Below are 16,048 nucleotides of genomic sequence, written 5' to 3' on the forward strand. Positions count from 1 at the left end.
CATGGTCGTTTCAAATATCTTACTTTATTTTAAGCATACCTGATTGGCAGAAAACAACAAAAGCCTTTGATTTTGTAGAAGATCCTTCTCGGAAAGTTGGAATTGCATCTCCAATGCGTTGTATCACATTCAACACAAAAATAAATAAATAAATTGAATCAATAGCATGTAGATCCATTCAATAAAATAATAAATTAATCATAAAATGAATGATTAAAACGCAATGCTCCCCTGATTGAAGAATAAACTCTCTTTAGCGCATCGTCAAAAGATTGCTGATAACATGTTGTAGGCATAATTTACTGAACAATTATGGAGGCCATATGGAGAGAGAGGGTGCGGCATATAGAGAGAGAAGAGAAAGATGTGTAATTGTTGCCAAAAGGTGAGAAAATCCAAAATGTAGGTTTTGATTCCGTTAAGAGTAAAGGAGCTGATAACATGTTGTAGAGGAAAATAATTTGAGATGGAATGAGAGAATTTTGTTAGAGAATTTCGTAGTGTTACACTATGAGACACAACGACTTTTATATAGTGTGTGGTTATCTTGTCAAATTACACAAATATCCTTAATTTAATAGAGAAAACCAATTGCCTAATCAATTGAAGAATGAATGACTTGTTCATTTGATTCTCGCTAAATGTGAATTTGAACAATATTATTCTTAGCTTATTGTGAAGTTAAGTCTACTCTCTCCCTTTTAATGTAAATAATATCATTTGTTAAAAAAAACTAAAATCTAACAAACAATAGTTACTTTAGAGAGGCCCTTTCCCAAATTAACATTAGTCGGATCCTATCATATGGTGGCAACTACTAGTCTATTTATGGAGTCCCTCCTTGTCATATGGATAAAGCCGAATAATTTCAATTCACTATTGTATTTAACAAATCGGAATAATATTGAAAGGACAATTCGAAATATATATAATATAGTTCAACAAGCTGTCTTCAACTTCAAGCGGTGCCAATATGAAGAAATAAAATAAACAAATAAAAGGGATTATGCCAAGTTGGCCAAAAACTAATCATCTGATTACGTGTTAAATTTGTCATTTGATCAAAGTTGTGACTTTAAATAATAATATAATACGTATACAAGGGTTCGACTGGTTTTCATCATCGGTTTTGATTTTGGTTTTGGTTTTGCGCTTTTGGTTTTGGATTAGCATACCAAATAATTGGAGGCAGATTGTCTGTCCCACGTCAACATTTTATATTAATTTTTTAATAAAAATAATAAAAATATAAAATATTGATATGGTTTAACTGTGATTGCATAAATACAAAAGGATAGGAAGGGCACAGTAATAAAAGGACAAACAATCCGCCTCCCAAATAATTTGGACGCAAAAAGAAAAGGGAAACGTACAATTTGTAGTTTGTCATTCAACTAATAAGACTAATAATTCATCTCGTATCAAATTCTAAATCTACAAACTCCAAAGCCGTGGGGCCGTTGTTCTGACTTTGGATCGGTGACTACCCCACTCCCAATTTTCTAGCCTTCCTCCCACATCTTCTCATGGATTGTTGCATATCTATTTTTCATCTAAGTATTTCTGTCAATAGAAAACAAAAGTCCACTTGCCAACTTGATTTAGAGTATCCATATACCTTACCGTATTAACTTGCTTCTTGATAGTTGTTAAGGAGTTCATTTTTAATTTATTTCGTGGCCGATTCACAAAATCAGGTTTATAATCGGAACAGTTAGTATTATAAAATACTCTAGAGAGACATGTCTAAAAAAAAAAATGAATAACATATGAGATCATATATAGTTTTAATTATTTATTTGTTATCATTGATTGAGCATAAGTTTTAATTATTTTTTTGTAGAAATGAACTTTATAAAGTAATTTGTAATATAAATGATTTCGATTTTAAACACGAAATATATGTGAATCAAATATGAAATAAATTGAAGAGAAACTCTTTTTGAATCTTAAGCAGCCAAGCTGCTCTCTATTTATATGGTGTGGTGACTACCTAGTTCTACCTAGTAATTATTTTATATGTGTCAAAGGATTATAAATAAAAAGAAGCAGTTATGCCAATGTCAATTGTGAAGCGTGTTGGAAGTGCACGAGCTCATCTACCTCCTCCAAGTTCCAACCCTGCTGGCTAGCATTCAGTGTACCTTCAGGGATCCATCCTCCCACATATTAATATATTATTAAAATGACTTACGAATATGCATTTTGTTTCCATTCCACGTTGGAGGAATTTGCAATTAAGTAATCTTGTAAATTAAATTTTGTGTTAATTTGATTTAAGAGCAATAGTGACAAAACTGAAGCATAATATTATGCTGCAATTGCGTTTGTCTAGTGACAGTTAGCATGTGACAAAACATACATTTGAGAGAACGGATAAAGAACATCCGAAGGGAAATACCTACTTTAAACTAAATTATTTTTCAAACGTTTTGTTGTTTGATCCAACTAAAAGCCAGTTGGATACATTCACTACTACAAAAGGACCTAATAGTGTCAGTTGTTGCGTCAGTTTAATATTATATAGTGGCGAAAAAGAGATTTGCGACACTCACTGAAGATGACGTCGTATTTACTGTCACTTATAAGCGCCATAAAATTTCTCTGTCGCTTTTAAACCGACGTAAAAATTTAGTGTCGCTTATAACCGACATATATTTTAATATTTTTAAGTACTGGCGTCGCTTTAAATAAAACAGTGTCGCTTTTAAGCGACATAAACTATGGGTGTCGCTTCTAGGCGACACTAATTATTGTTTTTAATATTTTAAATCCTGCGTCGGTTTTGAGCGACATATATTTTGAAAACCAGTGTCGGTTGTAAGCGACACATTGATGGTCTTTATATCCTCTCCCCCGTGTTTTCTTTTTCTTCTCTTGCACTCTTATTCGTTCTTCCAATTTTTACAAAGTCTCCCGTGTTCTCTCTCTTTCAGCTTTCTCCTTTGGTTTTCAAACTTCATTTGTTCCTCTTCACAACAGTAAGTTTTTCTTGCTTATAATATTTTTATTTTCTCCTCTTATGTTTAATTTTTAGTTACAATTTATTTTTGTAGGAAATTTATTTGAGTTGGTTGAGTACATAAAGAATTGTTGACGTCGAAATTCTTCAACAAATCAGGTATGTATCACTAACTTCTTTAATTTTTAAATTGTATAATACACAAGTTTATTTATTTAAAAATTATAATTTAAGCACTTAGATAAAATTCTACTATTTTTGTTAAATTAATAAAAATTTAGTCGAATTAATTAATTTTGTCGCTCTAATTGTTATTTTAATTTGTTGTTATTTTGATAATTTTTTGTTGTTATTTACTAGAATGGATTAGATGAACATAATTTGAATTGTTATGAGAAAATGGAATGAATAATATTTATAGGCATTTATGTTAAATTAACAATATTAAATATAACATAAACTTATAATATTGAGTAATATAAGAATATATTATGTTAATTTTTTTTTTTGCACTCTAATTGTTATTTTAATTTGTTGTTATTTTGATAATTTTTTGTTGTTATTTACTAGAATGGATTAGATGAACATAATTTGAATTGTTACGAGAAAATGGAATGAATAATATTTATAAGCATTTATGTTAAATTAACAATATTAAATATAACATAAACTTATAATATTGAGTAATATAAGAATATATTATGTTATTATTTTTTTTTTTTTGCACTCTAATTGTTATTTTAATTTGTTGTTATTTTGATAATTTTTTGTTGTTATTTACTAGAATGGATTAGATGAACATAATTTGAATTGTTACGAGAAAATGGAATGAATAATATTTATAAGCATTTATGTTAAATTAACAATATTAAATATAACATAAACTTATAATATTGAGTAATATAAGAATATATTATGTTATTTTTTTTTTTTTTTGCACTCTAATTGTTATTTTAATTTGTTGTTATTTTGATAATTTTTTGTTGTTATTTACTAGAATGGATTAGATGAACATAATTTGAATTGTTATGAGAAAATGGAATGAATAATATTTATAAGCATTTATGTTAAATTAACAATATTAAATATAACATAAACTTATAATATTGAGTAATATAAGAATATATTATGTTAATTTTTTTTTTTTTTTTTTTGCACTCTAATAAGAATATAACCTATACTTATAATATTTAGGAATATAAGAATATAAGAATATAACCCTTCATAAGAATATAACCTAAACTTATAATATTTAGGAATATAAGAATATAACCCTTCATAAGAATATAACCTTTCATATAAGAATATAACCTAAACTTATAATATTTAGGAATATAAGAATATATTAATTAATTTTTTTTGCACTCTAATTGTTATTTGAATTTGTTGTTATTTTGATAAGTTTGATAACTTTTGGTTGTTATTTATTAGAATGGATTAGATGAGCATAATTTTGATAACTTTTTGTTGTTATTTTAATTTGTTTTTACTATAATAGGTGTTGAAAATTAAAAGATTGCAATCGTGATAGAGTTCGAGGGGTGAAAGATAGAAATTGAAAATTTTGATAGTTATGCCTACATGATAGGGATTGAAAGATTGTAGGCATCTTAGTGTCAACGTAATATTTTACCTTCGTAAAGTGGTAAAATATGGACAAGAGTTGGTTGACAATACCCCGCAATTTTGAAGCGTATACAACTGGAATTAATTTGTTTTTGGATCAAGCAGTTGCAAATGGTGTTGGTCCTGATAAGTTTAGATGTCCTTGCAAAAGATGTTGTAATCGATATACTTTTGTTAGGAACACCATTGTTGAACATCTCATATTGTATGATATGGATAAAGATTATAAAAACGCTTGTTGGCGACATCATGGCGAGCAAAACATTGGAGAGCAAAATGTGGGAATTGGAGAAGAAGAAACAGGAGATGAGGTGATTGGCATGCATGATTTTCTTAATGATGTATTTGTCCAACCATTAACAGAAGAAGGTGTTGGGCCATCTACTGAACCCCCTATTGGGGAAGGGCGTCCAGAAGAGGTGCAGACTTTTTTTAAGTTGCTTGAAGAGGCAGATTAAGATTTGTGGCCAGGTTGTAAGGAGTTTAAGAAATTGGAAGCAGTTGTAAGATTGTATCAGATCAAGTGTTTAGCGGGAATGCCTGACGAGATCTTCACCACTTTACTGGAGTTAATTAAAAGAATGTTGCCTGAAGGGGATTGTTTGCCTGAATCCTGTTATAAGGCAAAAAAACTTATAAATGACTTGGGGCTGTCGTATGTGAAAATTGATGCATGTCCCAATGATTGCATGATCTATTGGAAAGATACTTCAGATTTGACCATGTGCTCAGTTTGTGGTAAATCAAGGTATAAAATTACCAATGCAGAGGATAGCTCGAGGAAAAAGGTCGCGGCTAAGGTTATGTGGTATTTTCCTTTAAAACCACGATTGCAACGATTTTTTATGTCGAAGCATATGGCTGAACATATGAGATGGCATGCAACTGAATGTCCAAATGATGAGTTTATGAGACATCCTTCAGATTCTCCCGCATGGAAGCATTTGGATAATTTATATCCGGATTTTGCGTCAGAAATTCGAAATGTCCGATTAGGGTTAGCCAGTGATGGATTTAATCCTTTTGGGAAAATGAGGAATGATCATAGCACATGGCCTGTGGTGCTTTCTGTTTATAATTTGCCACCTTGGATGTGCATGAAGCAACCAAATTTGTTATTGTCTTTGTTAATACCAGGACCGCGCAGTCCTGGTAAAGAGATTGATGTATACATGCGTCCATTGATTGACGAGCTGAATGAGTTGTGGGAGGTGGGCATTCCCACTTATGATGCGTATTCCAACCAAAGTTTTACGATGAAGGCTGTCGTGTTATGGACTATAAGTGATTTTCCGGCTTATGGAATGTTGTCAGGATGGAGTACACATGGCTATAAAGCTTGTCCACATTGCATGCATGATAAAGAATCTATTTACTTGCCAGCGAGTCGCAAGATTTGTTATATGGGGCATCGACGTTTTCTTGAAGATAATCATAGGTTTCGAAGGCAAACCATCACTTTTAATGGTCGTCGAGAGCATCATAGTGCACCAAGGCAGTGGACTGGTTTACAATGTCTCGAAGAACTTTCTACATTGAGATTTACTTTTGGAAAACCAAACAAGGATGCTTCAGTTGGGCAACGCAGAAGAAGAGCTTCGAGCAGTACAAGTAGTAACAGTCAGTGGAAGAAGAAATCGATTTTTTATGAACTACCTTATTGGAGGCATCTGTTGATTAGACACAATCTTGATGTTATGCATATCGAGAAGAATATATGTGACAGTGTGGTGGGAACATTGCTAGATATAGAAAAGTCTAAAGATGGATTGGCGGCACGTGCAGATCTTGAATTCTTGAACATAAGACATAGTCAACACCCACGTAGAGAAGGAAATAGAACATTTCGACCTCTAGCATTGTTCACATTGAAAAGAGAAGAAAAAACTGCGTTTTGTAAAGTATTGTCTACTATTCGGGTCCCAGATGGATATTCATCAAATCTGTCGCGATGTGTGCATGTGAATGAACGAAAAATACATGGGTTGAAAAGTCATGATTGCCATGTTTTAATGCAGCAGTTACTCCCGCTTGCAATACGCCCGGTTTTGCCTAAAGCTGTTACTATGGTTTTATTAGAGTTGAGTACAATTTTCAGACAGTTATGTAGTAAGAAGGAGTCTGAGGAAGGATTTAAGCAACTGAATTCAAGAATTGCCTTGACATTATGTCAACTTGAGAAAATATTCCCTCCTGCATTTTTTGATATAATGGTGCACCTCCCAGTTCACTTGGCAGATGAAGCAGCTCTTGCAGGGCCTGTTCAATATAGATGGATGTATCCAATTGAACGGTAATGAATAAATTTTTATAATTTTTTTACAATTGTAGTCATAACTTTAATTAATAATTATAATAATTTTTATTTCGTTTTATAATTGTAGGTATTTGCAAACACTGAAGCGCTATGTTTGTAATAAGGGTCGTCCTGAAGGTTCTATTGCTGAAGCATATTTGGTGGATGAGTGCTTGTCATTTTGTTCCATGTATCTTAGAGACGTTGAGTCTCGTCGTACCCGTAGAGGCCGAAATGAAGATGGTATTGGACGTGGAGTATCTGGTGGGTTATCAATTTTTGACTCGAAAGGATGTTATATGGGTTCAGGAGAAAATGTGGAGCTCGATCTAAATGTTCTTGATCAGTGCCATAGATACATTGTAAATAATTGTGATGAGGTTAGCCCATTTAGAAGGTAAGAACGTTTAATCATACGTCTTAATGTTTTATTGGTTTTCTTAACTTTGAAAAAATAATTATCTAAATTGGACATAATTGTGTAGGCAACATGAAGAATTCTTGAAAACTAAACATCGTCGAGAAAGGTTAACTATGCGACAAATTAAGGAGCTAAGCAAGAAAGAATTTCCAGAATGGTTCAAGCAACATGTGAGTTGATATAACAATCATATTATTTATTTATTGTTTTGCATTTTAATTATAACATGTTTATAGTTATTCTGTCAATTTTTATTTTCATACTTATTACAGATGAATTCAAGATATGATGCTAATGACACATTGATATCTCAAGACTTGCATTGGCTAGCTAATTATCCTAGTAGGGTTGTGAGTAGATACAAAAGTCACATTGTTCATGGATTTAGATTTCGTATAAAATATGTGGATGATAAGCATAAGAATCAAAATTGTGGTGTCTTTGTACCTGCAAATGTTCCTGGAGCAATTGGGCAAGTGAATTGTTATGGCAGAGTTGTAGATATGTTCGAGGTCAAATATTGTGGTCCTACTGAAGCAGGAGATAGGGGTCGAGCTGTGATGTTATTTAAGTGCGAATGGGTTAATAGTGAAAGTCCACGAGGAATGAAGACTGATCAATATGGATTTACTATGGTGAATTTCAATCAATTGGGATTTAAAGAGGATCCTTTCATACTAGCATCACAAGCATTACAGGCATTTTACGCGGAGGACACGATTGAAAAAGATTGGCACGTAGTTGTTCGAACTCAGCCAAGAGATTTATTTGACGTGTTAGAGGATAGTGATGCTATTGATGATTATGCCATGCCGAACTTGGATGATCGAATTCTTGATAATGAAAATTTCCATTCAAGGGTTGGCGTGGAAGAGACTCCCTTTCTTGAATCATTAGCGTTGCCTACCGGGTTCGTTAATCATGCCAATACCGACGATGAGTTAACAGATGATGACAGGGAATAAATATATTAATTATTTTTTGTATTAATTAGACTTTGTTTCATTTTGTATGCTATGATATCGTATCATAAAATTATATTTCTGTTTTTTTTTTTTTTTCTTGTTTCCTGTCGCTTTTAACTGACGGGATATGTCATGTGTGTCAGACTTAGCGTCGGTTTTAACCGATGCAACCTTAGCCTATTCCGACGTAACCTTAGCCTATTCCGACGCAATGTTAACCTTACGTCGGTTTTATGCGACGCATTATTATCATATTTCGACGCAATGTTGTGAATCATATGTAATAATTATATATAATTTAACAGTTTTAAAAACTATAATAATTATATATATTAACTTAAAAACTATAATAATTATATATTAATTTAACACCCCTAAAGACTTGATTTGTCTCATGCATAATCCCACATACTATTTTTTATGCATGGCCATGGAATGTTCTACTGCATGCCAAGTGTGGTGTCATTATTATTATTATTATTTATAGTTAAAACGTGTTTATATTGTTTTGCAAGTGTGAAGGGGTAGTCATGGAAGAAAATGGCTCTATCAATTGTCGATCAGTTCCGTCCCTTGATAAACACATTATTGAAACCAGTTCCATCCCTTAATATGATTCCTTTCTATTCCATATATGGTCCCCTGACATATAATCGAATTAATTACCCTTTATGTCACCATACACATTCCAATTTTTTCTGACCTTGTATTAGGTATAAATGAAAGAAAAATCAGTAAATAATTTAGAGTATTAATTTAAAAACTATAATAACTATAATTTAGAGTAAATAATTATATATATTAATTTAAAAACTATAATAATTATATATTAATTTAACAGTTTTACACCCCTAAAAACTATAATAATTATATATATAATTATTATATGAATTCTACGAAACTAATTTCAACGATCCAACCGTCAAACATGTTTGTATATAATTCGATATCGTATACGAAAAAAATCGCAAAAAACAAACATTTTGGGATGAAGTAACGAGACAAAAAATTTCGACGGTTATCAATGAAAAATGACAATTTAACGGTTATTTTAAGTCCGATTTTGATGATTTTTTACAGCTACACTCCTTGAACCTATATGAATACAATGAATGAATTCGATCTTCAAATTAAAATATTTATACTAGTGGATACCACAAAATCTTACGTTATACTTAATGAAAGTATGAATAAACTCTTAAGTCTTAGTGAATCTATCGTTTTGATGGGATACGCATTCTACGAAACTAATTTCAACGATCCAACCGTCAAACATGTTTGTATATAATTCGAGATCGTATACGAAAAAAATCACAAAAAAAAAACATTCTGGATGAAGTAACGAGACAAAAAATTTCGACGGTTATCAATGAAAAATGACGATTTAACGGTTATTTTAAGTCCGATTTTGATGATTTTTTACAGCTACACTCCTTGAACCTATATGAATACAGTGAATGAATTCGATCTTCAAATTAAAATATTTATACTAGTGGATACCACAAAATCTTACGTTATACTTAATGAAAGTATGAATAAACTCTTAAGTCTTAGTGAATCGATCGTTTTGATGGGATACGCATTCTACGAAACTAATTTCAACGATCCAACCGTCAAACATGTTTGTATATAATTCGAGATCGTATACGAAAAAAATCGCAAAAAACAAACATTCTGGGATGAAGTAACGAGACAAAAAATTTCGACGGTTATCAATGAAAAATGACGATTTAACGGTTATTTTAAGTCCAATTTTGATGATTTTTTACAGCTACACTCCTTGAACCTATATGAATACAATGAATGAATTCGATCTTCAAATTAAAATATTTATACTAGTGGATACCACAAAATCTTACGTTATACTTAATGAAAATATGAATAAACTCTTAACTCTTAGTGAATCTATCGTTTTGATGGGATACGCATTCTACGAAACTAATTTCAACGATCCAACCGTCAAACATGTTTGTATATAATTCGAGATCGTATACGAAAAAAATCGCAAAAAACAAACATTCTGGGATGAAGTAACGGGACAAAAAATTTCGACGGTTATCAACTAAAAATGACGATTTAACGGTTATTGTAAGCCCGATTTTGATGATTTTTTAAAGCTACACTCCTTGAACCTATATGAATACAATGGATGATGATCAATGAAAATTGATGATTTTGTAAAAAGAATAAAATGCAAGCTTTGAGTTACATTGGCAATGTTTCAACTTTTGAGAAATGCTCATCTAATCCATTATAGTAAATAACAACCAAATGTTATCAAAATAACAACAAATTAAATGTTATCAAAGTCATCTAATCCATTATAGTAAATAACAACCAAATGTTATCAAAGTTAAACTTTTGAGAAATGCTCATCTAATCCATTATTGTAAATAACAACCAAATGTTATCAAAGTTATCAAAATAACAACAAATTAAATGTTATCAAAGTCATCTAATCCATTATAGTAAATAACAACCAAATGTTATCAAAGTTAAACTTTTGAGAAATGCTCATCTAATCCATAATATATACTTATATTACTAAATATTATAAGTTTATGTTATATTTAATATTGTTAATTTAACATAAATGCTTATAAATATTATTCATTCCATTTTCTCAAAACAACTCAAATTATGTTCATCTAATCCATTCTAGCTAGTAAATAACAACAAAAAATTATCAAAATAAAAACAAATTAAAATAACAATTACAGTGCAAAAAAAATTGATTCAACTTAATAAATTTATTTATTAAAATATTATATGAGATAACATAACTGATTACTTTTTAATTTTGGATTAAAATTTTTTATTTTTTTTGTTTCTATTTTTATCCTTGTTCTCTTTTTTTTGTAAGTTAAAACTTTTTTTTTATGTTGGGCGGGAATTTTCCCGGTTTTTTTGCACGGGGGAATGGGTTGGAACACTTTGTCAGTCATTATCATGTCAAATTATGCTTATATTGGCTTTAACCGATGCAAAATTATACACTTTCGAGACTATCTGCTACAATGGATTTTCTGTCAGAGACACTACACAAATTTGTTCTTATTTCGACGCAAATTTTATCTTATTTCGACACAAACTTGTTCTTATTTCGACGTTATAAAAATATGTCAGTCTAACGTCGGTTTGAACCGACACAATGTGGCCTAATTTCGACGCTACTGACATAGTATGTCAGGCTATAATGATGGTTGAGTCAGACGGTACTGTCAGGCTTTCAGTCAAAAGCTATAATAATGACATAGTGTCGGTTTTAAGCGACACAATGGGTCCTTATTTCGACGCTCTGCAAACTAACGTCGTTTTTAACCGACGCAATGGGTCCTTATTTCGACACTATGCCACATAACGTCGGTTTTAACCGACGCAATGGTCTAAGTATGTCAGGCTTTCTGCCTAATTTATGTCAGGTTACGTGTGTAGGCGAAAGCCTAAACTATGTCAGTTACGTGTGTAGGTCGAGTCAGAAGGCTGTTAGGTCGAGTCAGACCTTGTGTCGGTTTTAACCGACACAAAGTGTACATATTTCGACGCTATGCAATTATCCATATTTAAATCTTCTTTATTTCCTATCTCGTCTCTAGCTATCCCCCATTTCTGTCTCTCGTCTCTATCCCCCACTTCAGCCATATTCCTTCCACTTCAGTCATATTCCTTCCACTTCTGTCTCTCGTCTCTATCCCCCACTTCAGCCATATTCCTTCCACTTCTGTCTCTCGTCTCTATCCCCCACTTCTGTCTCTCGTCTCTTTCCCCCATTTCAGCCATATTCCTTCTCCTTCCATTAAATTTTGCTATGGATAGTTCTCGTGAAGATCAACGTTCTGAAGAACGTCACTTGGAAGAGGACGAGGGTGATGCTGGTTCTTTTTTGAATTGTTATTAATCTCAGTTTTTATTTTTATTTTTTTGTGTTTGTGTTTGAACTATTATTATTGCTAAACTGAAAATATACATTTGTTTCCTGGTTTTTAATTGTGTGTTTGTATTAACAAGGTACATCTCAACGGAGGCGTGGACCCTTAATTCCTAAATGGACGAAACAGCTTTGTTCGTTTGATTCGTCCGGAAAATGCATTAGTGATAATGCTAGTGCTTTTTCAAAACATGTAGCAGCGGAGGTTAGGGACTATAGAAATCTGCCGTTGGAGAAAGATTGGCGTAAGGTTACGGAAGAAGATAAGGAAGCTTTCTGGAATAGAATAAAGGTATAGGTGTTTTTATTTTTAGTTGAAAATAGAAGAATAAGTCAATGATTGTAATAATAATTGACTAGCGTGATTTTTTTTGTTTTTTGTTTTTATGTATGTAGGGAAATATTTTTTTTGAAGATGCAGATATAGTAAAAATGCCTTTGATCCGTCATATGACGCTTAAGATTGCGGAGCATGCGCATAAAGAGTTTAGAAATAAGTTAAAAAAAAAGTATTATACAAAAAGAGCAGAGGAGGTGCGCAGCGAGCCTCCTCCTGATGTGATTCCTGCCCAGTGGGAAGATTTGTTGGCATATTGGAATAGAGACAAAACAAAGGTAAACCTTACACGATTTATTTCGTTATAACTTTAAAGTTGCCTAATATAATCTTTTTTTTTTCTTTCGTTTTTTTTTCAGGAGGTTGCTGAAAAAAATAAGATTAATCGGGGATTGAAATCAATGAACCATACCACTGGTACAAAATCCTTTGCAAGAGTGCGGGAAGAATATGTATGGATTGTACATTTTGAAGAAATGATTAATTTTAAATAATTATATTTATTTTTAGTATGAGGTTTGCTTAAGTTGTTTGTATGAAATTTTATTTTTGATAAAGCGGAAGACGCATGGGAAAGAAGCAGATCCTGTAACCTTTTTTCATGAATGTCATACACGAAAAGATAAAACATGGATTGATGAAACATCGGAGCGTACAGGGGTAATAGATTTTTTCGTGTTAGTATTTGATTTTATTAGTATTTATTATCTATAGCTTATTTTTCTGTTTTACGATTGAATTTTTGTTTTTAAAAATTGTAATGCAAGTCAACAATGGAGAGCAATCTGCAAACATTGATTGAGTCGGGCCAGGAGGATAGTGAAGATCTTAGGACCCAAGTTTATGTTGATACTATGGGTCCTGAGAGGCATAATAGAGTCAGAGGATACGGTCATGGTGTGACTCCTGATATGGTGTCTTATGCATCTTCTTCATCTTCTACATCAATTTCCTCCAGGAGATCATCTAAGAGTTCAATGGCGTTGCTGATGACTCAAAATAATGAGTTGAAAATGAGGGACGAAAATAATAATAAACGGATTTCGGACCTAGAGAACAAGCAAAATCAGTTGTTTGCATGGTTTTTTCAAAGATTTCAGCCACAACCACCGTATAGCCCGGGAACCCAACAATAAGGCCAGAGTCAACCTCCTCAACAGTCGGGCCAAAGTCATCCTCCCCCTGCATATCCGTATGCTGGCCATAATCAGCAACCTCCATATCCTGTGTATCCGATGCCTGCGCAGCCCATGCCATACATGCAACAGCAGCCCATGCCATACATGCAGCAGCCGCCCATGCCATACATGCAGCAGCCGTATCGACCTGAGATGGCTGCTCCTAGTGGATCTTTTCCTGAAGTTCCAGCTGGGGGGTTTTCTGGAATGCTTGTAGGTGTTGGATTTGATGTGGACTTGTCGAGGATTTTTGGATCAGATGGAGGATCTCAAGGAGGAGGATCTCAAGGAGAAGGTTCTCAAGCAGAAGGATCTGGACGACGTTCAGGCGCAGATTTGGTTGGGTAGTTTAATTGGTTCTTTTTCTTGTCGGTTAAATACGACACTATAATTGTTCTATCTTTTTGTTTTTTTATGTTATGTTTGTAATGTCAGATTTAATGTTTGTTACGACGGACGACTTGTTGGATTTTATGTGAAATGTTAGATGTACAGTTTGGCACTATTGTTTTTGTTATTTATTTTCATTAATGTTTATTTAGATCTTAAAATTTATAATTTTGATTATATAATTTATTTTAGTTGGAATTAATTAAAATTGCATGCAGTTGTCCATCTATTTTTATTATTATTAACAAATATAGTGTCGGTTAAGACCGTTACTAGATTTTATATTTTATTTATTTAATTGTTATCTAACGTCGGTTTAAGGGATATTTTATTTATTTAATTTTAATATAATGTCGATTAAAAGCGTCAGTAGATTGCATACTTTATAATTAAATAGTTGATGCACGTGTAAGTATGCGTCGCTTTAAACCGACGTTAAAGTTAGTGTCGCTTTAAACCGACGCTGTGTAGTGGCGGATTAAGCTCAAAAAGCGACACTGAAGCCCTTTCGCGACGCTAGCAATAGTGTCGCTATTGAAATGCGACATTACATTGTTTAATGTCGGATTTGTGCCAAATTTTCGACAGAAATTTGATTTCTCGTCGGTTTTTCCTCCGCCGGTGATAGCATATATTGTAGTTGTGATTGTGAAGTAAAATGAAAATAGATTTCTGTATTCGGACTAATTGGGGCGAGTTATGAGAGGTTTTTAATGCAGGAAATGATTTTTCTCGCATGGTTACATCTACATACGTTTATTTCTAAATTTTAAACTAATAAAATTATAATTAAAAGATGAAAATAAAAGAGTTGTGTAGAAAGAAAAACATTAATGTCTTTTACACCCTTTTTTAATGCTCGTGTGGTATTTCTAATCCTTTTTATTTAACTTTTCGTGATTTATTTTTCCATTATTTAACCAAAGTTCATTGGAATTTTGAAATTCCTCACCCAACCTTTACTAATCTTAGAGAATTAAGGCCGAGTTAATAAAGAATGGGCCCTAAAATTTTAGATAGATTACATTACAAATGCACTCTATGTCCCATGAGCATTGAAAACCTGTAAATGTATTTGCAAATTCCTATTTTGAATAAGTCATTTAAAAATTTCAATGCTCATACAGGACATTTTTATCTAACATCTTGTTATCTATTCCTTATTATTTGACTTCAATCACTTAAGAGAGAAATGCTTAGGAAACTTTTAAAAGTGAGATTCTCTATTAACTCTTTGTCATCCCATATTTTTTGCACAATATTTTATAATATTGGCATGAGAATTGATGTTAAACTGTGAAATACCAGAGAATCATAGAAATTCCCACTTAAAAAAACATATTTTTAGCATTTCTCAATTTAATTAAGAAGTCCGTTACTTAAACACAACATAATGATTGCTTGAACAAGGTGCTTCTTTCATGCCATGTGGTATTTCTATTGAACCAAAGTCATACCATAAGCTTACAAGTTATATGAGTCAGATAATCAAATCTTAATCATAATAACAATATCCAACCAAAAATCCGGTAGAATCGTGGGCAGGATGGGACATATATCCCACATGGTAGGAAAGGGGTTTAACATACACCCCACGTAATAATAAGCACCCAAGTAAGTTGATGCGTAGAAATCACTTTGCTTTATAAGAATTAATTGTTTCATTTTAGGATAATGCTTGCATCCCCCTACGTGGGGATTGGAAATGCACGTATCCCCCATTTGTAAATACCATATTTTGACTGAATAGAATCAATGATCAGAACTTTCAATTTATTAATCTTCATTTGAAAATTGTTCATACAAAAAATCTTTCGAATCGGAGATTATTTAATCATTGTTGATCTGAGCATACAATTTATTAATCTTCATTTCAAAATTGTTCATACAAAAAACTTTCCAATTGGAGATTATTTAATCATTCAAATGCATCAGATAAATGAGA

At 32.2% G+C, this 16,048-nt stretch overlaps 3 protein-coding genes across 3 annotated transcripts; all 3 read left to right on the plus strand.

Moving 5' to 3' along the window:
• The first annotated feature begins 5,124 nt into the window (after positions 1–5,124).
• On the plus strand, positions 5,125–7,378 carry LOC148694252 (uncharacterized). The gene is made up of 3 exons (XM_088700657.1): positions 5,125–6,881; positions 6,973–7,264; positions 7,370–7,378. The coding sequence occupies exons 1-3, from the start codon at positions 5,125–5,127 to the stop codon at positions 7,376–7,378; spliced, it is 2,058 nt and encodes a 685-aa protein (XP_088556783.1).
• A 40-nt stretch (positions 7,379–7,418) lies between these two features.
• On the plus strand, positions 7,419–8,270 carry LOC148694253 (uncharacterized). Its single transcript, XM_088700537.1, has 2 exons — positions 7,419–7,475; positions 7,578–8,270. The coding sequence occupies exons 1-2, from the start codon at positions 7,419–7,421 to the stop codon at positions 8,268–8,270; spliced, it is 750 nt and encodes a 249-aa protein (XP_088556663.1).
• Positions 8,271–12,078: 3,808 nt separating this feature from the next.
• Positions 12,079–13,671, plus strand: LOC148694254 (uncharacterized). The gene is made up of 6 exons (XM_088700658.1): positions 12,079–12,145; positions 12,279–12,490; positions 12,595–12,813; positions 12,895–12,987; positions 13,094–13,195; positions 13,303–13,671. Exons 1-6 carry the CDS (start codon positions 12,079–12,081, stop codon positions 13,669–13,671), a joined length of 1,062 nt encoding a protein of 353 aa, XP_088556784.1.
• The last annotated feature ends 2,377 nt before the right edge of the window (positions 13,672–16,048 follow it).

This window comes from Pyrus communis, chromosome 9 (genome assembly GCF_041283825.1).
Source record: "Pyrus communis isolate YQ-2024b chromosome 9, ASM4128382v1, whole genome shotgun sequence".
Taxonomy (NCBI): domain Eukaryota; kingdom Viridiplantae; phylum Streptophyta; class Magnoliopsida; order Rosales; family Rosaceae; genus Pyrus; species Pyrus communis.

Bases quoted from the DNA above. Each gene is read 5' to 3' on its own strand.
- LOC148694252 (XM_088700657.1), top strand. From the start codon at position 5,125: ATGCCTGACGAGATCTTCACCACTTTACTGGAGTTAATTAAAAGAATG. The intron at 6,882-6,972 runs GTAATGAATAAA...TTATAATTGTAG, and splicing joins TGGATGTATCCAATTGAACG to GTATTTGCAAACACTGAAGC.
- LOC148694254 (XM_088700658.1), top strand. From the start codon at position 12,079: ATGGATAGTTCTCGTGAAGATCAACGTTCTGAAGAACGTCACTTGGAA. The intron at 12,491-12,594 runs GTATAGGTGTTT...TTATGTATGTAG, and splicing joins CTTTCTGGAATAGAATAAAG to GGAAATATTTTTTTTGAAGA. The intron at 13,196-13,302 runs GTAATAGATTTT...TTGTAATGCAAG, and splicing joins AAACATCGGAGCGTACAGGG to TCAACAATGGAGAGCAATCT.
- LOC148694253 (XM_088700537.1), top strand. From the start codon at position 7,419: ATGCGACAAATTAAGGAGCTAAGCAAGAAAGAATTTCCAGAATGGTTC. The intron at 7,476-7,577 runs GTGAGTTGATAT...TACTTATTACAG, and splicing joins CAGAATGGTTCAAGCAACAT to ATGAATTCAAGATATGATGC.